This window comes from Athene cunicularia (assembly GCF_003259725.1).
Source record: "Athene cunicularia isolate RWA chromosome 8 unlocalized genomic scaffold, athCun1 chr8_part1, whole genome shotgun sequence".
NCBI lineage: Eukaryota > Metazoa > Chordata > Aves > Strigiformes > Strigidae > Athene > Athene cunicularia.
In genome coordinates this window covers 20,945,156-20,968,817 of record NW_020799109.1, presented here as the reverse complement: position 1 = coordinate 20,968,817, position 23,662 = coordinate 20,945,156, and the positions used below count along the sequence as shown (strand labels likewise).

The window sequence follows — 23,662 nt, the reverse complement described above, 5'->3', positions numbered from 1 at the left end:
CGCTGCCCTTTTGTGCGGGAGCGGCGGCGGGAGGGGAGCGTGGGGCTGCCCGGAAGGAGGGCGGTGCGCGGCGGGCGGGGCCGCTTTACCTGAGGCGCTGCTGTGGCTGCGGGCGCTTCGGTTAAACTGCGCCAGTGAGTGTTCTGAGGGTGGCTTCTGCAAGCTCCTTGAAAACTGGATAAGCCTATTAGAATAGTTATAGCAGCTGCGAAGCAAGCTAAAATCTGGTGAAGCTTTTAAAGCACCTTGCAGCTGCAGACTTCTATGCAAGCATTTCTGAATCTCTTTACAGAAAACTCCTAAGCCTGTTTGCTTTAACGGGGAGAGGTAAGCTATCACTTTCTTTATCTAGAAGCCACACCGACCGTGGTCTCTTCTTGTATCTTGTTTGCTTCTTAACGTTATGTGAATATTTCTTATTTTGCTTTTTCATTAATGTGTATAGGAGATGGATCTGTGGTTACTGTTACAGTAAATGTGCGGATCCTGTAGCTGGATTTGCTTGTGTGAGTAACAAGCTGTGTCGTTTTTAGGTGAGCCAGCAACTTTCGGTTCTTCATGTAGATAAAAGGTCATAAGGTTGGGGCCTTATATGATATATGTAAAGGTGCTGCCCAACAGAAAGGTAAATAATTGAAGTAAACAACTGAACAGGGCAGAATCCTTGCCTCTTTTGTTCTTGGTGGGATATATGGAAAAAAGACAAACTTACTGTATTTGTTTAAACTTGCATGTTTTTCTTCTAAAAGAAAGTGTCTCTTTGGTAGGGAGTAAATGCATAACAGACTTTAAAATCATGCTGTAAATTTTCATGAGCTTGTGCTTTGAGGAAAAAGTTACCAGAAGTTGTGGTTGTTTTTTTTTTGTCTTTTAACTGCACCGGTAGATAATTAAAATTACTTAATAGTCTCAGAGGTCTGTGGAAGTGTGTGTTTGACAAAGCAAAGGAAGCTGTAGGGTCAGTGCTTCACTACAACTTCATGTATTTCAGCTGAGGTGTGAGGTCTTGTGGGCTTAGCTTGTGAAGCAGTATAAAATGTGTGTCTGACATAAAGAAGTCTCTTGTGAATGTTTCCTTTTCGTGTGTGTACTGTTTCTTCTTTCAGACAAACTTCCTCTGATCCTGGGTCTGATAAAGATTAGTCCTGTTAGATGTAAGTCAAATAGAAGAGGTTACAATGTAATATAAGTTGTATTACTGTAAGTAGAAAGCCAATAGCAGTTTTACTTGTACTTAGTCACTGTAGCAGAAGGACAGGCTGTTACAAAAAACCCTTCAAAATTCAACTTGAAACACAAGCCTCGGAGTTCTTTTTGAATGTTTCCTGCTTAGAAAGATCAAGAGGCTAAGGTGCATATGTTTTGCCATCTTAGGGGCATGAGAGTGTGTGTGTGCTTGCATTTTAAAAATAGTGAGCAGTTGTGGATGTGTGAATGCTGCTTGTTTTCTGCCCTTGTTCAATCTAGCTGTTGTGATATGAGCACCTTTAAATGAGCAGAAGTTAACCCAAACTCTTTCTGAACTCAGGTGGAAGGTGATTCTTGGACAGCAAGCCTGGCTGCTTCTAAAGACACATGGCAGAAACACCTTCTGTTAATACAGTTTATTGTAATTTAGATGGCTTTTTCTTTTTATGCTTGCTCTCTTGTCTAATGGTGCTCAGAAGAAAAATGCTGGCTATGATAGTTTTTGTACCTTTGATTTGGCAATATGTTTGCCTTGCCCCTCATCGCCTCTTCCTCTCTGAAAGTAGTTTTAGATTTCATACTGTGCAGCTAATGAATTTTTGTTAAAGAGCTGAAAGAAGATAACATCTATGAAAAGATCCTGAGTTTGTGTGTGAATGTGCTCATGAGGAATTAGGCTACTAGGGCTTTCTTAGCTGTTAATATCTGTGGGGACCATAGGAGTTTTTTCAGTGCAGGAGAGAGTAACTAACTGCTCTGCATTTATCAAAATCCAGTTACCGTAAAACCATGAGACTTAATCAGGAGAATAAATTCCCATGTATAGTAAATATCATTAAAAGATACCCACTAAATTTTGGTATGGTTGGTTCAGACTTTTAAAGATCCTGTTCCAAAAATTACAGCACTCATTCCAACCACTTTTTATTCTTTCCATTTCCCTCCTGAGGAGGAAAAGATGACTCCTGAATGAATAGGATGATAAGTTCTAAATGTTCAGACAATTGTAGTTGTATTGCACTGAAATTTTACAGAAGCTGGTAGGTATTATTAGGAGTAAACCTGTATTTCTCTTTGCAATCTGCCTTCCCAGGCAGAATCTCTAGAGATTAACCCACAGATAATTACTTTGGCCTTTAACCTGTAGTGTTTGAGTTATCACAGAGGTATTCTTGTCTTGACATGGTCCATCATAAGTATGAAGAATGCTAGCTATTTCATCTTCATTCATACTGAAATGGTTGTTTCTTGTTCACTTTTCTAGGAGTATCTGTTGTAGGTTCTCAGTGAGTTTTTTTCACTGCCTCTAAGTAGCTGCTCTGAATCCTATTACTGTTGGAATAACTGTCCATGCAGTAACTGTCCATGCAAGGAATATCTTTGGAACCCCTGTTCTGATTTTTCTACATGATTTTCTCCAAATTTCTGATGGGTTATATGCAATGTCTTGAGTTCTGACCTGCCCAACAAAAATATAAAGTTACTTGGTAGTATGGCTCAAGAAATGCTTGACTTGAAATTACAGATTACTTTAGAAGTCAGCTGTTAGTATTGTGTAATCTCTGCATGAAATTGTTTTTTACAGTTATGATCAAGTTACATATGAAATAAATACTGACCCTTTGATTACTCAGCTTCCTTGGGGAAGCTTAAGTTCTTTCTAAGGCATTTTGCCAAAGTCAAGCAAGGACGATGAGAAGATGACTCCGTATTTTTTTGTTTTATATTAATTAGAGTACTGTATTGTAAATGGCTTCAAGTATATAATGCTTTCCCTCCCTCTACCCCAAGAGTGCCATGGTATTTGAAACACCATTAGAATTACAGGTAAGGATGAGATTTCTTGAAACAAACTTTTTCTGAAGCTTCCTTTCCTGCCAGGGGTTTGACTTACATATTATACTGATGATTTAAGTAGGGAGGGTGAGGGAGGGAATAATACATTTGAAGTCACGCTTCAAACTAATGAGTATTGAAGTATTTTTTTTTTTTCACTCTAAATAAAGGTATAAAACATTGTGGTTTGAATGATTGTCTTATCCTGCAGTGGTGTGGTGTGCGCTAGTATCTTATCTGTAGAGAAAGGACTCCTGGATCTTATGCCGTCTTTGGTTGTACACAACATACTGAGAAGTCTGTCTATAGTACAAGACTTAAGTAAAATCAACAATGTGCTATGTGATTGTGTTCTGACTATGGAGCTAGTATGCTGTGTATGCTATGTTACATCCTTGTAACCTTGACTGGGGCATTTACTGATGCATGCTACTGCATGGTGTGTGGCTGATAGTCAGAGAAGACAGAGGAACAAGATTGTATGTGCTCTCAGGCCCTCGGTTAACACGAGCATTTCAATGTAATGCATTTATCTTGGAAAACAAGACACTGGGTGGTGCAGAAATCCTTAAACTCCCTTTTGTTCTTCCAAGCTGCTCAAATGATAGTAAGTTAGCAAAAATGCTGGAGAATTGCCAGTTGAAAAATGCTTCAGGAATTATGCTGCAGAAGTTAGCTCTTATGTTTTTAAACATCATTATGCTTCTGTCTCAAAGTCAATTATTCCTATTCCTCTTTAGTACAAGGAGCTTGACTGTTAATTCATAGGCTGTCACCAATGAGTAGTTGTATTTCAAAGGGTTATAAATGAGCCACTGTAGCCAAAGCTGCTTAATACAACTTGCAAGCAAAATCTGTCAAGGACAAATCTACAATTTATAGTAAGTTATAGTGGAAACTGAGAGTGTTTTCAGATGCTATCATTAATAGCAGGCTGTTCAACAGCTTACATGCCTCAAAAATTGAGTTAACGTATTCTCATTTTGAATCTAGCTGTAGTGGCAATGCCTGGTGATTTAAGGTTTTGACTAAGTTATGTTGTTCTTGCCTAGAAAAGATGATCTTGCAGAGATCTGCTGGTTCATCTTTATTAGAACACAAATTAACTGTTCTTTTAATTCAGACATGTTTCTGGGAGTAGAATAGAAGAGTGAGTAACAGTTCTGTATGATGTGAGATTTTTTGATCAGTCTCTTGGGACCTTGTTGATACAGGTGGAGAACTATTTTGTTGTTTTGGTTTGTGTTTTTTGTTTTTTTTTTTTTTTTCTTCAAAAGGCATTTATTCTTTTGCTGTGAGGTTAAGCATGATTCACGTATCACACTTCAGACTTCCTGAACCTAACCTCTCTGTAACAAATCATTTCCATGCCATTAATCCTAACACTCTTTGTGAGACTTAGTTTTCTTTCTCTGGTTTTCTCGCAAAGAGCAATATCAGACAAGTTGTGTATTCCACAGTTTATTGCATGTTCACTTATTGGAAATGTTGATTCTTTTACCTCTGTGTGTGATAAGTTAAAATTTTAAAGCTAGTTACTCCTCTAATTCTAAATAACTAAATATTCCGCATTGTGGTATATATGACATGTTAAATATCTAAAAATGCAGTCATTCCTGATAACATCACTTAGAGGGAATTAACACTATCATGGCTGTGGAACTCTTAATCAGATAGAAGAGGAAACCATATAATCTTACAGAAAAAGAGGTGACTTTTTTAATATAGGAGTGACTTGTTGCTTGCTGGTGGCTGGCTTTGGTTGGGGTATTTTTTTGTTCAGCAAAGCAGATGGTCTGTTTTGCAAATACTTGGCTGAGGATGAGTATAATTGCTTATTGATCTTCAGCCTGAGTATACTTGTCCTTCTCAGAATTGCTTATTGCTGGTTCATTAGTTTAATTAGGTATTTTCCTTAGGTGTTTGTTTTTTTTAAAATATTTTTCATTTTTGAACTACTAATGATATGTGCTTAGCTTTCCAGACTAACTCTTTCTTTCTCTTGGCCAGACTGCCGTATGCACAAGGGCATGACATACTGTTTTCCATTCTTGTAACGGGTGGGGTTTTTAGAGCTAACAGAGACATCCAAACCTGCCTATAGGAGGAAGTTCTGGACATCTCTTGGATTTCCCCTCTTTCTTCCTGTATATTCAGATTTTATGTCCTTGTCTTTCTTGCTCTTTATGATTGTTACAAGACTTGTAGACTGAAGCTTGAGAGTGTGTGTGCATGTTGCAAAAGGGTATAGGGAGGCACAGTGAGATCCTAGCCGAACTAGGGGCAGCAGGTAAGTGATTGTAAACTTCTATTTTTGGCTATTCCAAACTAAGTAAGTATGAAGTTCTACTGTGTTATAAAAAGGGTTTTACTGTGGTATTTAAGTCCAGAGTTCTTTAAGGAATAATTTCTTGAAGATTGACTTCACTTGAATGTTGACCTATTGTACTGTTCTGTCTACAATATGCTTTTGGAGATATTTTCCTACAAATTCCAAATAAATCTTTAACCGCAGAGTGGTTGGTGTTATAAAAGTGCTTCCCATCTTCCCTCTGCCTCTTTTGCTGTGTAAGAGGAGAATGTAGAGTGCCACAATCTATTTCCAGATTAAAGGAGGAAAGGAACTTCTCAAGGCAACTGAGTAAGTCTTGTTTGAGGAAGGCTAAATTTTAATATGGAAATTATTATTCTTTATAGAATCTAGCCTTCACTGTTGAATGTTCATAGAGAACATTGTTCTTCTATGGTTAACTCTGTCTAAAAAATTTTAAAGTTTTTAAAAATTGCTTTTCAGTACAGTGCTTCTTTCAGATTTTGGCCTTTTTCATTCTTTTCATCTCTGCTTATTCCTCCTTCTCTTTTGAGTCAGCCGTGTCTGGCAAAGAATATTACTTGTTTCATTTTAAATCCCTACCACATCCTCTGCTACTTAAACTAGAGTACTAACCTACCCTTTTTCTAGTCTCTTTGGTATGCAGTCTTACCTCTCCTGGCAGCAACTTGTTTTGACAATTTCACTGATACATATAAAAGCTGCTTTAATGCCACCATTGTACTGAACCTTAGTTTTTAGCTTCATTAACATGAATAGAATCATGTTGATTTGTGACGGTTTGGAGAAGTATTGGAACTAGAAGGAAAGGCTTACTTTACCTTGAAGTTAAAGATACTGTCATAATGTTGTCATGACTATCTGGGAGGAGTTGAGTGTCGGGGTGTTTTTTTTCCTTCCAGTTCCTGAAATGTAACTGTATAACCCTATTTCCCCTCTGATTTTTTTCTTCTGTTTACTGGTGTAAGGTTTTTGAGGAGCTCTTATGTTGAAGTACAAATGTAGCATTGCTTTGGATATTGTGGATGAGAACTTTGGAAAAGTTAATATTGATAACTTTTAGAGAGTGTGTAAAACTAATGACATGTCTTTGACTGCTTTTTCTGCTTTTAGGTATCAGAGTTCAGTCTGAAGCAGCTCTGTGCTTTTCTTATCTTCTATGTCTATGCGTGCTGTCAGGGAGCTTCATAACCTGATACTTCTTATCACTTGGTGCAAAATGGGCATGGCTCTTCCAGAAGGCAGACCTATTTGCCTGGTGTATGTCCTCCTAGAGCTGATAACCCACTTCTTGTGACTAAGGACTGAAAAGAAGTTTCTCTTTTCACCCAACCTTTTGGATGTGCAAATGCTTTTTCTTTTTGGCTAAGGTGTTCTGTAAACAGCTATACAACTGTAAACCCTGCATAATGCTTAGTTATCAAAACAATTACCACAGCTTTTTTTGAAAACAGTGTTGTGGCAGAGCAAAACTCTATATGACGAATGCTGGGATTAGGGGTTCATATAACTGCTTTAGGCTCTTGGGTCCTACTACCCCACATGTTTTTCACGCATGCTATTCCCTTAATGAGAGTCTGATAAGCAGTGATCCTGTTTGACTAATTGTCTGGAGGTCCAATATCCATAGGAAGAATTCAAAGAAAGTCTTGTGCTTGCTTGTCTGCAACAAACATATATATTTCTTTGTCTAAATCTTTATACCAAATTCTCACTGTTTTGCATGTATGAAATCTATATCTGACATTTGGCAACCTTAGTTTCCCTGCAGAAAGAAGAACTTGTTACCTGGGAAGTATTTGTCATATGCAAAGAAATAGGCACGAGTTCTGGAAACAAAAGGCAGTCTTCAGTGATGCACAGTTTGGAGCTCTGATTAATCAAGAGTGGGCTTTGTACTAGTTGTGTAGTTCCTCAGTACTGTGAACCTTTATATGTCAATGAAACATGTTTTAAGATCCATCTGTCCTGTGCATATGTTTAAGCAACTTGGGATTTTGTTTTGAGAGAGAGAATAAGGGAGGTGTAAGCAAAAGAAATTTTATAAGTGATGTCAAAATGCAGTGAGAAATAATCCACCCAGTGGATGGGGAGATCTGTGTATTATCTGTACTTTTGATGGCCTGAAACACGGTATCTGTGAACATTTCTTGTGAAGTCTGGCAGTTACCAGAAGCACACATTCCTTTTAGCTTCTGCAGCTGGGAATGGTGTCTTCTCATGCCTGCTTTTGTTATAAACATATTTTTAAATTTTAGTATTCAACTGACTCCTCTAAAGGTGAGTGGTGACCTGTAATGTGTTTATTGTATTTAATTGCCTGTAATTCTTATTTTGTATAGATGGAGCTGCCTGGCCTTGCTTTTGCTGTTTGGATGTTTATTTGCTTCTATGCATCTGTGAATAACTATCCAAGTGGAAAAGTAAGAGAAGCCTGCACTAGTATGATACCCTGTCATGGTAGCTCTCCACAACTGTTACCTGAGCACACCATTACTGTGAATTGGACTGAATTTAAACCAGGGGACAATATAGAAGGTATTGTCACTTATAGCTGAAAAGTTTAATTTACTGTTTCTTTGTGTTGTAGCATGTCTTTACTTGGTTAGCTACACTAGATCTATTTAAGCAGTTGAATCTTACTCAGGTGATCCACTTAGTCATTCAGTACTTGTAAAATGGGCTTCTGGTGGTCATTGTTGAAATATTTCATTCTTCTTCTGGAAGATATTTCACTTCCTTCTTATTTTTCTTCTTGCTTCAGTTCACCTGTCTGGACCAGATTTTGAAGGATTTTTCATTCAAGCCCGGGATGCAGAACACTTGGATAGCCCTGCAGTTGGTTCTTTCATGTTAGTTGACCGGAGACTTTCTCAGCTTCTGACGTGTGGCCGTACCAAGGTATAGTCTAGTGTCTTAAAATGGGACATCAGGCACTGAGGTGTTTGTACTAGACCATGTCTGTAATAGGACAGAGCTAAGCTATGTAATCTTTTAGCTCAGACTCTCAGAAAATTGGTCCAACTTGCAATATAAAGGCATGGCTCACTACAACTGTCAGACTATTTTTACGAGCCACTTAAACTGTGGTGATGGAAGGCTATTGACTGCTGCAAGAAGATGCAGCATTTATAACAATTTTTATTTGTGCACGGTGAATATAGTGTATTCCTGGATATTGTATAATAAAAAGAGGAGAGCATGCTCTGTTTGCTTTGAAGAGGAGCATTATCAATCACTTTCCATGTTTGTTAAGACAGAGAAAATGTCTTAGAACAAGGAAAGTTTAGGGCAGTTAATGTGGTAAACAAACACTAGAATAGGCTATTTTGTGTTGCTCTGTCAGTTACTGTTAATGGAGCCTTCTTACTAACAGGTTAGATCAAATCTTTTATATCCATTTTAGATAAATTGGTTCTGCTTCATGTGCAAGAGATGTAAACTCTAGTGTTTCAGCAACTGCCTTGAACTTCATGAACATGCACAGTGTCATCTGAGCTGGTGTAGACCAAGTTCTCAATGTGCCTAGATGTAATTTTTTTCTATCCAATTCTACCACCTGCCACTCAGTGGCATCCAATTAATGCATTCATCAGTGCTGTAAAGCCATGGGGATGTCTGGATCATGCCCTCTGTGCTCAGGAGACTTAGTTCAGCACTGTGTCTGATGTGTTTATCTTGTGCAAATAGCTGTCTGACCCCAAGACTACTCTTGATTTTTTTTGTGGTTTTTTTTTGTTTTTTTTTTTTTTTTTTTTTTTTATTATTGCACTGTCCCTCATTGCTCTTACTACCAAAAAATGGAGCATTATTTTACTATCAAAAACCTGGGGTTATCATACCATTTCTGCATAAATGCTGCAGGGACCTCTCGTCACTGGAGTCTTCTGGATTGAAAGACCTCTAGTTGCTACTTTTAGCCTTAAAGTTTGTTAGTATGTATAAGTTTCAGTGCTAATTCATCTGAGTTGATGGTGACTGGGATCATGAGGAAAAGCCATTTATGGTGTCTGTTTAGGATTTAGCTGCAGCCTATGATGACTGTTTGTTAACTGAAATCTTAGTGCATATCCACTGTGTAACTCTTCATATGTGTGTTTTCAGAATTCAGCTGTCAGTCACACAAGTAAAACAAAAAAGAAATACATAAAAGTTTATTGGATTGCTCCTGGAAATGCACCAAAACGTGTACAGTTTCTGTAAGTAAACCTAGTATTTGTTCTAGTTTATTAAAATGCAAATAAGGTAAACCTGTAGCATTGTCTGTTTTGGATATTATGCAACAGCTGAGAAGTATCCTTGAACTAATGGCCTGAAAAGTCAACACCTGTTGCTCACTGTGGAGTTTACATTAATGCAGACACTTGTTCTTTAGGGAGAGCCTGGAGGTGATTATTTTCATTTTCATAGGGGGAGTAGAAGGGGATTTGGAAATTGGTTTCTTTAGTATTTCTACCTAACAGCTCACTTCTCATGCCTGTAAGATACAGTGTTAAGAATCTTTTTCTGTGCTTGTATCTAACAAAATGGTATGTGTACCCTCTGTAATACTGCTAGTTTTTTGAGAACTAATGGATAAAAGCTATGCAACTCTTGTCTGAGGTTGTAATCTGTGCCACAGACATGAGTGTTTCTTATATGCAGTAGTAAGTTTTAAAATTATTTTTTCACTGAGATTTCAGGTATTTTCCTACTTTAATACCTGAAATGGTAGAGGTCTGCATAAAGGTGGGGATTTTGCAAATAAGTTGTACAAACTGTAAAAGCTTTTCATTTTTCCTTTTTTTAAAGAAACTATCAACTCTTGATGTATACAGTAATGACTCTGTGTGTTGTGTTTAAGAGCCACAGTTGTAAAGAAATACAAGATTTTTTGGGTGAAGATTCCTGGTCCCATTGTTTCTCAGCCTAATGTACCATCCCCAACAACACCCTTGCATGCAACGACAGAGGCTATGTCAACTTCACATCAGATTTCCTACTTATCAAAGCCAGTAAGTAATTGTAACCTAAATAACGCTATCTTTAATGCTTGTAATAAATGGAATTTAATAATATCACATTGATACAGCCTGTTAACAGAAAGGGAGAGATGATGGATGAGTAACTTGGATATTAGAGACCAAGAACATAGACAGGTACTGTCTTGTGTTAGTTGAGTTGCTTGAACCTTGTGTGGGTTAAATGTCATGCCACACATGGGTCAGAAGGTTGATAGAACATTTAGAACTTAATGGTTAGAAAATATTATGCATACCTGGGAAGAGAGATGGGAGAAGACTTGCTCTGGTCTTGACTAATAAATTCCTGTTTAGTAACTGGAGGCTTGGAAACTTCATCTGTGAGTTCATCTGTGTTAGTGACTTCTACTACTGATTCTTGACTGGATTGAGCAAGCATCACTATTTGATCCAGAATAAGTGTGACTTTTAATCCATGTATATTCTCATTGTGTATCATTGGAATTCCTACTTTAAAAAGGAAATGAAAAGCTGGTCTTCCCTTTTTATCCCTCATCCTACAGCTGATATTAACTCTCTAAAAATTAAACCAAAGGAAGTTCCGATAAAGTTTTTACTTTCTTTTCAAAGTTATTCTATTACAATATCTTTAAAGTGAAAATTCAACTTGAGTAAAAGCACAGCTTGGAACTCACCATCATTTTACCTGCTAGTCCTGGGGTAATTGTAGAGGTGGGTTAAGAGATTAATGTGTGGATGAGATGACATTTCTTGCTGTTCCTTGTATGCTTTCTTCTGGAATGAGGTAGAAGGGGAGGAGGAATAGGGGATACTCATTGCTTATGACTTGATTGTTTGCTTAATTGTCTAGTTTAATGCATCAGGTTGTGGAAGTATGAAGTTCTGCATTAGGAACCCTTCAAACTGTGATCCTGAAAGTGCTTCCTGTTTTTTTCTGTCCTTCCAACAAGAGAAGCGTTCGGTATTTATTGAAATGAGTGGTCCAAGTGAAGGATATTTAGCATTTGCATTGTCCCATGACCAGTGGATGGTGAGTGTCCTATTTTACTACTTTAGTTGCTTTTGTGATCTTAGTAAAGTTTGAATGGTAGTCTAGCAAAACTTGCATATGGAAAACTGAAATGCTGGTAGATGTCACACAAAGTAACTCCTCTCCCATAGCGCTGAAGCACAGGTTGCATTTTATAGGTAGATATTCAGTTTTAGTTCAGGATTGACCATTTACAATAGAATTTCCTTGTTTTAGCAGAATCCACCCCATCTGACTGCAAGTAGCTGACCAGAATTTCTGGTTATATCAATCTTTCTTTGTTACCTAGCCAAAACCCCTTACCTGTCAAAAGCTGAGTTGCTATACTTTCTGAAAACCATTTGCATTTCATCATTGTTTGTACAGGAGAGACTCCATTCAGTTTTAAAAAGTGTTTAGAGATCCTTTTTCCTAATTGGTCTTAAAGTGAAGGGATGATGCTGTTGACAGATGCATAATCCATAAACTTGCACAAAGGAGATGCTGTTTACATTCATGTCCCTAGCACAAGAACACTTGGTTCTTAACAATGCTTGTCTTTACAGCTATGAGGAAAGCAAACTTTTAACTATAGAGGATTTTTAAATAGCATCAACATCCATCTCTGTTTTGTCTGGTTAATTTAGTAAATTCTAAATAGCTAAAGAAACTTCTGATAATATGGCTGTTACCTTGGGAGCAACGGAGCATAAATCATAATGTGCCTTACTATGTGTCATCTTTGACGTAATGTGGTTCCTCTGTAACGCTGAAGTGTTTGAAAGCTGGGAAATAATAGCTTAACAGCTAGATAGATCTGTCTTGGGTCTTGTTGCATATATTAAATCAGAGAGCTTTTGACGACTGCAGTAGTAGTTTTTATTGGGCTATAACTACCTTGTTCTTTTAAACTCTCTAGGGTGGTGATGATGCATATCTGTGTGTTAATGAGGACCACCATGTTTACATAAGCACTGCCTATCTGAAGGGCCGAAGTCCTCCTGTTTTGTATTCAGAGGTACATTTGAAAACAACTAAGGCACTTCCACAAATGTAGGTTTGAAGCAATGAACAGTATGCTGCTGCTTTGTGCTTTTATTTTGCACAGCAGTTTTAAATAGTAAAGTGGATCCATAACACTTTAAGGTGATGTTGGTTGGGCTCCTACTTCCTGGTAAATGTTTGGAAGTCTGTATTTAATTTTTAAAAATGAGTCATGTGATGGGACCTTACTCTACTGAGGAACTTTTTTATGCCCATTATTACTCTGTTCTCTTGCTATATATGCAGTTGCAATCGGTACATCTTGGGTTAAAGGTTGAAAGGGAAGGGGAAATTGTTATGAGCTGGAAAATTGGTGGTAATAAGTTCAAGCCTTATACTGCTGTGTTGACTTACTGACGTACCTTCTAAGTTGGTAAACAAGAGATTTTTCTTTCCCACCCCGATCTTTGCCATTCTTGGTTTGTGGCAATTGTGGCAGCCAATTACTCTGCCAGTCTGAAAAGACTGGGTATTAAATGTCTCCTATTTCACAGAATGCCCTTGAAGATGTGTCATGGAGGCTTGTGGATGGTGTTCTTCAGTGTTCTTTCAGAAGGAGTATTCATCTTCCTGCTTATAAAGGGAGATTTAATCTGGATGGCAGTTACTACATCTTTCTGGCAGATGGGGAAGCTAGTGAAGGTAAACAACTTGCATAGGGTTGATTTTCTTTGAATAGCTCTAAATGAGTTAGTGACCCTTATGTAAGATAGTTTAGCTGAGAATTAATATCTGAACTTTTTCCAAGTTTGAAGCACTTAGTCCAGTTGTCTGTACTGCCTCTCTGGATCATTGGTTTGCTTTTACAAGCTGTAGTAAACTCATTCGTGTGTGTGTTGTATGCCCCCTTGATGCTAGGAACTGGTAGGTTCTTGAGAGCTGGCCACATCTTTTTAAAATGAAGACTGGCATCAAAGGCAATTATTCTTCACGCCTTGTGTGTGTGGTGGAGGAAGTTATTTTCTGTAGAGGGGTGAGTTGGTTCTTGTACATTAAGTATGCAAGACAGCTTAGATGACATCTTAATTTCTTGTCATATTGTGTGTCAGAAATTTAGTTTGTATGATTATGCTCAGTGGTCACAACAGGGCTTGCATTCATAAATAATAGCAGGCACGCTTACAAGTGCAGTGACTTTCATCGGTCATAAATAAACCACTTTATGTCACTGCTTAGGTGGACTAATATATAAGCATCGTCGTCAGCCTCTGATCACCAATAGAATGTACAATGTCACAGGCCTTCCTCAGGATATTGGAGGTTCCCGGTCCCCTCGACTTATCAAGGCTCATGGTAAGCTGCAACTTCTAGTTTTGTCTTTCAGTTCTAAACTTGCTGAGACTGGAAAGTTTAATTTTTCCTCATTATTGCAGAGTAGGTATTTCCTCTTGTCTTTCTGGCACTAATGTTACATATACTGTTGGCTAGCAAGATCTGAGACTGTGAAGACAGAGTAAAGTTATTAGTAATTTTTCAAGAATAGCATTATAAGATGATTTTTGCCCAGGAAAATGAACCTGCATTTGTCTTTTCTCTTAAATTTATAATTAGGACTTGTTTCTGTTTACCTCTTTCTCTGGTTTAATTTGTTCTAGTTGTGTTATTGGTTTAATTCTATTTGAAATGGGAAACCTCTCAGCTGACAGTTCAGGGACATTGAAGTTGAGAATTTTTTCACTCACAGTGCTGAACTTTAAATGAAGCCTATGAAGAACTATCACTCATTTGTTGTCAAACAAATTGTAAGAAATGTCACTTTTCATCCTCTGATGTCTAAGTTGGTGATAGAACAGCATCTCTCACCAGTATGTACTGACTGTACTGGTGCATATGAAATGTGTGTAGCCAGAGCTGCTCTGTTGTGCTGTGTGGGCATAGTATGATTATCTTTTATATGGATGTGTTTGCCCTCTAAGAAGGTAAATACTATAAAATTGTAGTCTGAACCAGCTGATTAAAATCTTATCACTGGTAAATTCTGACTACATGCATAAGGACTAAGCTGTTACACAGTCTTTGAAGCTATATTCATATGCAGCTAAATTACTACTCATGTTTACCTTGTATTTTTTCAATTTTCAGGAGTGCTAATGTTTGTTGCTTGGATTACTGCAGTTAGTATTGGTGTTATTGTTGCACGATTCTTCAAACCTGTCTGGTCTCATTCATTCTTGTTTGGAAAGGAGATGTGGTTTCAGGTAGGCAAAATATCCCCATATCTTCGGCTGTGTTTTCTAGCTTTATTGTAAGCAGAACTATGAACCTATGAGATCCAAGAAATAAGAGGTTAAACTTGGTGTGATTTTTTTTTTTTTTTTTTTTTTTTTTTACCTTTAATCTTAAAATGTAACAATTACAGCTCAGAAATTCGCCTACTTGACTAGGAAAAGCAAAGTCTAAAGAGGATGCTAAGAACATCTTTAACGGTACATCTGTTAAATGTATTTTAATAGCATATTAAGAAAGCTGTAGAGTTTCTAAAAGCAAACTTAACTTTTCTAGGTGCATCGTATACTTATGTTGACCACAGTCATGTTAACAAGCATTTCCTTTGTGTTACCTTTTATATACCGAGGAGGTTGGAGCCAAGTAAGTCTGTGCTTTATTTTGTTTAACTCAGATGTAAACGTTGGACCAAATGAATGAGAGTCCACTGATGACTAACATGTTACAACTTTGCTGAGGAAAATACTGTGAAAACTGTCCTTAAGTAGGCTGATTTTGAATCCTAGCAACACAGAAGAGGAATGTTATCTCCTTTACAACTGACAAACTTCAGTGCTTTTTTCCTTCCTCTTTCTCCCATATAAAGTCCTTGCTCACAGTTTCTTTATGTACTAAATAAGTCATCTTCCCATTTCTTTAGAGAACTTGAATTTGGGAGAGGAGTAAGGAGGTAAACCTGCTGGGAGTAAGTGTTGTTATGAACTTGGACATGAGTAACTCTATCCAGAGGTTAAGCGTAGTCTGGAACATTATGCCTGTTGCTGTCACCTGTACACTATTTGGTGTAAGGTCATAACAGAAATAGGAATGTCTGAAGAGTATATGAGTTAAAGGTGGGAGAATGTGGTCACAAATGTGAGCTAGGAATTAGGGAAATTCTGTAAAACGTTTTAGGGTTAAGATTAAAACAGATAGGATGAGAGGGGAGACCAGTGCTGGGAGGAGTTATGTAACAGGCCTTTCCTGAAGCCCCAGGATTGAGTATGAAGAGCTTGGAGCATAGTTTCTACAGTCATTTTGCTCTCTGATCTTCAGCTGGTAGAATTTCTTGTACAGCAAAAAGGTGGGACAAACCCTGGGCAGACTTACCAGTATCTCATGCTGCCAAAGAGAACCATCTCCATCCAGCTCCAGGGCAGTTTAATGTGTCCTGTCACCTCTGCCAGTCTAAACAGTGCTGCTCCATCATTGTAACTTAATACAAGCATACGTAAAATTATCAACTTTTTGTTATTTTTTTCTGTATCTTTATATAGACATGATATTGAAAAATGTCCTGTGTTTAGCAAGCAGGTTTTCATCCCTATCTCGGCTGTACTGTGATGTCTCTGACAATCTTTCAACTGCTTATGGCAGGTTTCAGACCATCTCGACATGCGCCAAGGTATTCATAACTAACTCATTAAGTTACAGCTACAGAAATTAAATATGCCTGTTTCTTGAAAAATTCTTTTTATATTGGAAAGATATTTTTAAAGTAGGTAACACCTTTGATTTTCATCCCCCCTTCCCAACATAATCAATAAAATGCTTTTCATTGTTTTGTAGGAGGCAATTGTTTAACTGGTTTCATTGGAGTGCTGGTACAACAGCTAGAATACTAGCTGGTGAGTAGGAGTAATAGTTGTAACCCCGTTTTAAGTGGTTTAAAGGAACTTTGTTCACTGTCTGGGCTATTGTTCATCTAAAATATCTATGAACATCCAGTCCAGGAATCTCTGAAGATTCTTTTTCTTGCTGGCCATCTTCTTTGAGTTTTAAGAGGCCATCAGATGCAGCTTTAGGGAGAAAAAGTGGCTATGTAAAACCAAAGAGATTACAGACAAATCTGAAAGGTATCTCTGTAATGAGGACCTGTAATTCCTTTTTGTCTTGGAAGATTTGAGGATAGTGTTCTTACAGTAACATAGTTCAATGTTATTTAATGGCAGAGAGGAAACTCATTTACAGAACAAGAAGCTTGGCTTAATTCTATTAATAGTGACAAGTTTCCACAGGCAGTTTAAGCATAGATGTGGTCACCGTGGTATTGTTGTTAGTCATAAATACTAGTGTTTGTGTGAGGGCACTGAGCAGGATGAAAACTATCTTGGCCTTCTGCTTTTCTCCCTGCCTTCCCCTTCACACTGTAAAAAAAAAAAAAAAAAAGCTTTCAGCTGCATGGACTCCTTTAACCTCATTCCCCAAGCAGTTACAGGCAGTGCGTGGGAAATCTATTGCCAAAGGTGTTGAGAGCATTTTTTTAATTACCTTGACACAGCACTCTCAGTGGGTTTTTTATCTTGTTATTACTTACTAGTGGTGACTATGTTCTTGGGAATGGATCTACCAGCACTTGACCTACCAGACCCATGGGACACTTACACAATGATTGGTTTTGTAGCTTGGCATGTTGGTATTGACGTTCTTCTGGAAATACACAGCTACTGTCTCGTACGTAAAGGTATGAACCCAACAAAACTCCTGTTGTTACCTTACTTGCTGGGGATTGTGCACAAAATGTAACAGTGGATTGAATTTTGGGAGGTGTTCTTTGGTCTCTAACTTGGAAGCTGAAAGGGAATAACTCTCATGTAAGTGTCATATCTTCTGTACAAACTAATATGGGAGTAAACCAGTTTTCAAGACCAAAGTGTTCTAAAAAAAATGGTTTTGTGCCATTTTAAATAGTAGCCTCTTTATCTCTCAAACTAGAGTTCACAGGGGCAAACTGAAAAGTGTGTTTTTGAAGAATCTGTCACTGTTTGCCATGATTTTGATCCCAGGTGGGTAGTTAAGGTCCAGGTTTGGTCATGCAGATTTAGTCTGCATTTTATTGTGACAAATTGCTGTTATGAATGGTTATTATTGCTTGAGCAAAATGATCAGAAACTTGAGGACAAATGCTTGAAATTTTGAGTGAACAGGGGAATGAAAGTGAAATCCTGACTCCAGTATGTCTAGTGAAGAGGCTGGTAGAAACTTCATTGGAAATCCTTAGCTTCATTGGCTGGTGTCACTGAGAGGAGATGGCTGTGCACTTGTAAATGGCCTGTATCTAAAGCAGAGATGAGATATCTGCAGAATTGAAGAAGCATGATTAGTTAAGAGGCTACATAAGGCAGCACGTGGGGAAGCAGTGATTATTAAAGAAGTAAATTTAAATTTAATTGCAGTAATTACTTCCTAGAAATAAAGAAATGAACCTGAAATGTTTGAACAATGAATGTTCTCATATTGGCTAATAGGAAATACTTCTTAATGAAATCTAGTTATCTTAAAAGGAAAAGGTTTTAGATCAAACAAGTGTTTTCTTCAGCTCAAAACTCAGTGTTTTGATGATTTGCTCTAGCAAAAGAGACAAAATGTTTTGCCACTTCAGTGTGCAGAACTTACTTTTTGTAGGTCAGCTCTAGAATAATTTTTCACTTGCACTGTGTGCATGATGGTGCAGGTCATGAAATATCAAATAAGATTTCCAAGGGCTTTTCAAATTCAATGCTATATAAGACTTAGTTACTTAGTCACAGGATCACGACTTCTGCAGTATAAAAATGAAGAAAATCACCCTTCCTCTTAAGAGACTTTTTTTTCTTCCCACTAACAGTTGAAGTCATAGAGGATGACAGAATACAGATACTGCAGTCACTCACATCTGCAGAAGCAGAGGTAAGTCACAACTTTCTAAGTAACTACTATGAAATGGGATGATTCTTCATTCAAACCAGTGACTGACACTTCTATGGCTTTTCCCCTTCTCTTGCAGGGTCGTCTGTTTAAACAGATTGTGTTAACCATCTATGTCTGTGGAAATATAGTATTCCTCTTTGCTTTCCTGGCAGCAATCAACCAAATATGAAATAAATTATTGAGAATTTTGTGATTTAAATATTGTGCAGTTGAAAAACCTCTAAGGAATGCTTTCTATTACAACTTTTACCTCAACGCCTCCCTGAAGATGTAATTGAAGTGTAACAGCACATGTTTGGCATGCTCAGTGTTAGGGAAAACTTGAAATCAAATCTATAAAAGGATGCTGCAGTCCTGCAAAAGCTGTCTTCCGATGGGACTTTTAATAGGCGTCTTTACCTGAGTAAGGAATGAAGTTTCTGGTTTTTAAGTGCAGTAATTAACTCAATTGAAGCTTATTACTTGACCGAGAAGATATGCTGAAAATGCTGTTTTGGTAGTCAGTTCTCTTTTGTGAATATGACTGGGAAAACTGGAAGGATTGATCAGGAATCTATCATATCTGTTCTCTTTACTGGGTTCTAATGGCATGTGATGTGCAACTTCCTGCTCATGACAGTTTTGTGCATTAAAAAAGAGACAGTCGTAGTGGAAAACTGTAACAAAGGCAGGTTGATGTGTAAACTAAATGCTGTTGTCTATCTTTGCAGTTAAATGCAAAAGTATTCTTACTGCTCTACACAATCATATGATTTTGGGAACTTCAGTGTTTTAATAAAACCACCATATGTCTCACCCAGAGTACTGTTCTCAGTGCTCTAAACCATAAAGAGAAAAGGTGTTTGCAATATAAGTGCATTAAAACCCATTGTACTTATCCAAAACTCAAACAGGAAGAACCTGTATGTGTATGTATTTGTATTTTGCTGTCTTTGCTTGCTTTTGGCTTCTGAATTCCTTTCCTGTGTGAATAAGATGGATTTATGCCACTTAGATGCTTAAATTGAAGTGGAAATACTTGCTCAACAATGTTGCAGTTGTATTTGCAGTATTGAGTGAAATGTAGGTTAGGAGTTACTTTGACTTCAGGAAAAGCAGCTTCTGTAAGAGAGTCCTTTGAGCTGGCATATCTAGGAGACAGAACTGTCTTTATAAGAATATGGGAGGGCACTCTTTTACTCAGCAGAATATTTATCTGAATATATGAACTGGATACAGGGAACAGAAAGGCTATTTTGTTTAGGTTTTTTGTTTTGTGGTTTGGCTAAGTATGGAAGGACACTCTTGAAGTGGCATCGCAGAAATGAACCTTTAAGATGCTGTGCAGTACAGTGCTTTGCATTTGTCTTTGCAGCTCCTAACAGTTTGTTTCTGCATGTCTTCATTTTTGATACTGGAAAGTACTGATTTTTAGTTGTAATACTTCAAAACAGATCTTCAGCCTAGGGCTACCAAGCTAGCTGGAAATGAAGGTGTTGGAGTGTTGGACAGAACAGTAAATAGGGAGGTCTGGCTTGCGATAGACTATTACGGCAACATCTCTAATATGTCATGGCCAGCTCTAAAATACTTGTACATGTGGGTCAGGTAGTGGAAGCTGTCTATTTCTGTGTCTTCCTCCATCTCCCCAAATCTACAGTGCAGCCTGTTGACAGGGCAAGTCATAGTCAGAAAGCTACAAGTTTTAGTCAGTGATACTCCTTTTGGCTGCTCAGGTAACTGGTTTAGACATAAGGGCATTTATAGAGCTGGGATTAATCCCCTTGGCAGCAGCAGCAGTAGACTGTAAGTGAGTGTAAGCTGAATCCTCCCCCTTCCTCCTGGAAGCTGGAAAAGTCATGTGCAGTCTGGAAGAGTGGGACTGTGAAGAAATATGGAAGAACCTAGGCTGAAGGGAAAGAAGCACATATAGGTAATTATGTGGGTTTTTTAGAGAACTCTGATCTTAAAAGCCTTGGAATCGCAGACTAATCTAGTGCTGAAGTCTTGGGGACTCTGTCATGAGTTTATAGATGAAAATCTCTCAATCGAGAGGTATGATTGATGGCTTTTTAAATTTAAGTCAATACAGATTCTGTAATAAATAGCTGTACTGCATATTGTTTCATTTTCATGTGACAGTGACACAGGGTTTTTAAAACATGAATGTAAGTATCTTTTAAAAAGTTTTTGTCCCTTTTAGTAAGGTGAAAACACTATGAAATAGAAACTAGAAAAGAATAGTCTTGCCTAACAGCAAAATGGATTGTCTTTTTTTTTTTTTTTTTTTTTTGTTGTTTTATAAATTAAAGCTATCTAAATGCTTCCTGGAGGAACTCTTATTGAAGTTGAATGTTAAAATAGTTTCACTCCATAATGCAGAGTTTCATTTCCCCAATAAATTCCACATCTAATACAGCTTTAAAGTTGGCAAAATTGTCAATTGCTCTGAATAACTTGTTCCTTTCCAGTACTATCAATATTGTGTAGTGCCTTATGTGTAGTATTGTACCTTGATTGAAAGAGTTGTTAATTCTGTGTAATGTCTGTTCACACCACCACTACTGCCCTACGACTATTCCTCTATGACTAGTAGGAGGAAGCAATGTGTCACTGTATTCTAGTGACTTCCAGAATGTGTTATACTCCTTTGGGAAGAAAGGAAGAAGTCAATGGAAGTGTTTGATGTCAACAAGAAAATAAGTGATGGCAGTTTGGTTCTAGAGACACTGGTGGCTGTTTTTGTTTTGGGTTTTTTTATTTTCTTGAATGATAAAATAATATATAGAAGAAAATTCCTATCGCTTTGCTTCATAAAGGAATCCCATTGAAGTCAAGAAAACTTCTTTGAGAGGAGGATGGGAAGGTTTCAGTGTTGGTTGGTTTTGGGTTTTTTTACTCTTAATTTAAACTTATAATGACAAATCAACATTAGCATATTTCTGTTTATGTTCTCTAGACAGACAAACACTCCCAGTCAAGTAGAAACTTGTGATCAGTCTCACAAGTAGTTTACTGTTTTGATTGTTAGGTGCACCCTCTAAATACAGGTCATCTGCTCTTGACTTAACTGCAAATTATGTTTCTTGCATGTGTTTTGAAAGCAAACTGACTGATGTAAATAGTTCAAAAGCAATGGAGTTCACTGCTATTTTACTTGAAATAAGGTTTTTTGCTAGCTGACATGCAGGCTGCAGAATAAACTGAGAAAATATGTGCCTTGTTTCTTCTTACACTGAACGCTACACTGTTTCCTGTTTTGTCAAAAATCACGAGATGGGGAGACTTCCTATTTAGTGTAATGCCTGCGTTTTTTCTTTACCCAGGTTTGGGAAGGCTAGAGGTTGCCTGCCTTTTTGTTTTCTGTCGCGGTTTGTAACACTATGTGGCGCTCTTGTTCAAATAACAGCGTTTTTATTTTGCTTTCTTTCTTTAATCTTGTCAGTGAGAGGTTGAGACATGTAAAGGATGTCCAAAACAGGAGGTTCTCCTAGAGGAACTAATGAGATAAAATTCTTAAGCTTTATTAAGAAATTTTTGTCTTTAAATTCAAGCCAGTTCATACAGATAGACATTATGAAATGGGTGCTTGCTTGGTATCTATGCTTAAGCTTTTGTTTGAACAGTTATGGCCTGTTTTCTTTTGTCATGTGTGTAAACTGTGCTCTACATTCTACGTGGGTACATCCCATTCCAAACAACTTCAGATGAATGGCAATCATTGAGGAAAAACTGCAATCTTCTGCCTTTCAACCATCTTGGTGATTTTAGACCTTTGGTGCAGTCTGAAGAAAGAAGGCCTTCAAGTGAATGGAAGGATGGTTAACAGGGATGATCTGCTAGTAATTCTGAGAAGTTCTTTGCTCACATTAGTCTTCTCTATGGGATATGTGTGAAAGGGCGATCTGCTGCATTCACTTACCTGAGGGAATGGCACAGCAGGATCGATACAGGACAAGTGCTTCAGAGCATTCTTGGTACCATCTGTTTTGGCTCATGCATTGAGCTAGTTTAACCACTGTATAGCTTCTACTGATCTTCCTCGTGCTATGCAAAAGTGACTTCACATATTGTAAACCACCAAGGCTGAACATCTGTGTCACACTTAACCAGGTATCTATGATAATCATCCTGAACAAATGATACTGCACTAAGAAGGCCCCCAGATCTGGCTTTGTTTCAGAGATACTTTTGTCTTGCTGGGCCTTAAAAATCATTTGTCTTTAATAATGAATTGGAATTTTGCATGGCATCTGTACTGATGTGTGAAAAATGATTTGCTGTTTTGCAATTGTGATCTTGTTGATATGGGATGTGGGAAAGCTGTGGGGCTGGAATTCAGATGATGCATATCCCCACTTCCCAGAAGTGCACAACTCCTGAATGTTCCATTTTGTGTCTCTTCCTCCAAATTAATGATCGCTACCCATGCTGCTACATAGTTACTGTATTAGTGTGGGACAGTTCAGTTTCATCTGACACAAACTGAGTAGTTTTAGTATATGTGACATCAGAATTACCACATGGCAAAGCAGAGATCTACTGATCTGTCTCTAGAAGTGGTAGTAAGGAGTGCTTAGAGCAAAGGACGTAACAACACTGCAGTCACATTTCTCTTCCCAGGAAGATCTCCTTGTGTGCCAAAATCTGTGCAAGGATGTCTTTCCTAAGCTAGAAACTGCAGCTGGACTGTGAACTCTTGTAGTGATTGGATTTTATCTATGATAAAATTAATTATACAATGAATTATTAAAACAATAATTATTAAAAAAATAATAATGCTTTTGCCCTCCCATTTAACTAGTCGTTGTGATAAAGTGTTTCTTGTTTTTGTTTTAAGCCTGCTTCTTCATATCATTGTTTAATGATCTGTATTTTGTTTTTACCTTCCTGCCTTTACCACAGTTCTCATCACAGGCCTCACAGGTCTGTGTCTTACTCTTTCCCTGTATGACTGCTGCTGTACTTGGCCACTTCCCACTTCTGAATAATCTTCATTACCCGTCTCTATGTGTCTCTTCAAAGATGGGGTGACCACGCTCTACTCAAGTTGTAAATACCAAGTGCTATGACACAGTTGTGTGTTGATTTGTTTTCCATGCCTTCCCTGATGAATCCTAAACATCTGTCTTAATTTTCATGGCTTCTGAGCGTGGAGTTGATATTTTCAGGGGACCATCTAAAATAATGCCAAGGTATTTTGCTTCCTAGCCAAGAGGTTTTTAACACCCAGCTGCTACTTGTACTGTATATGGTCAGAGTTATTTCTATTTCTTACACTATTTTTCATGTGTTGGTAGTGAAGTCATCTGTAGACTTACTACACATTTACTATTGTGAAGTCTGTCTTCAGTCTCCTTTCTTTTAAACTATTTTGTGTACTATTACATTGGCAGC

The 23,662-nt window shown here is 37.7% G+C and overlaps 1 protein-coding gene across 3 annotated transcripts in view; it reads left to right on the top strand.

The window, feature by feature from the left end:
* Positions 1–23,451, top strand: part of FRRS1 (ferric chelate reductase 1) — a 33,715-nt gene extending 10,264 nt beyond the window's left edge. For 2 of the 3 annotated variants that reach the window (XM_026853329.1, XM_026853328.1), the window contains 15 exons: positions 7,699–7,894; positions 8,121–8,257; positions 9,461–9,555; positions 10,200–10,350; positions 11,189–11,368; positions 12,267–12,365; positions 12,886–13,033; positions 13,568–13,684; positions 14,474–14,589; positions 14,894–14,980; positions 15,904–16,001; positions 16,166–16,224; positions 16,917–17,060; positions 18,204–18,265; positions 18,363–23,451. In XM_026853329.1, coding sequence (XP_026709130.1) covers positions 7,699–7,894; positions 8,121–8,257; positions 9,461–9,555; positions 10,200–10,350; positions 11,189–11,368; positions 12,267–12,365; positions 12,886–13,033; positions 13,568–13,684; positions 14,474–14,589; positions 14,894–14,980; positions 15,904–16,001; positions 16,166–16,224; positions 16,917–17,060; positions 18,204–18,265; positions 18,363–18,455 — 1,782 coding nt within the window. In that variant the 3' untranslated portion in view covers positions 18,456–23,451. Of the gene's footprint in view, positions 1–98; positions 328–7,698; positions 7,895–8,120; positions 8,258–9,460; positions 9,556–10,199; positions 10,351–11,188; positions 11,369–12,266; positions 12,366–12,885; positions 13,034–13,567; positions 13,685–14,473; positions 14,590–14,893; positions 14,981–15,903; positions 16,002–16,165; positions 16,225–16,916; positions 17,061–18,203; positions 18,266–18,362 lie in introns of those variants that run through there. The other variant, XM_026853330.1, reaches the window with a different exon arrangement.
* The last annotated feature ends 211 nt before the right edge of the window (positions 23,452–23,662 follow it).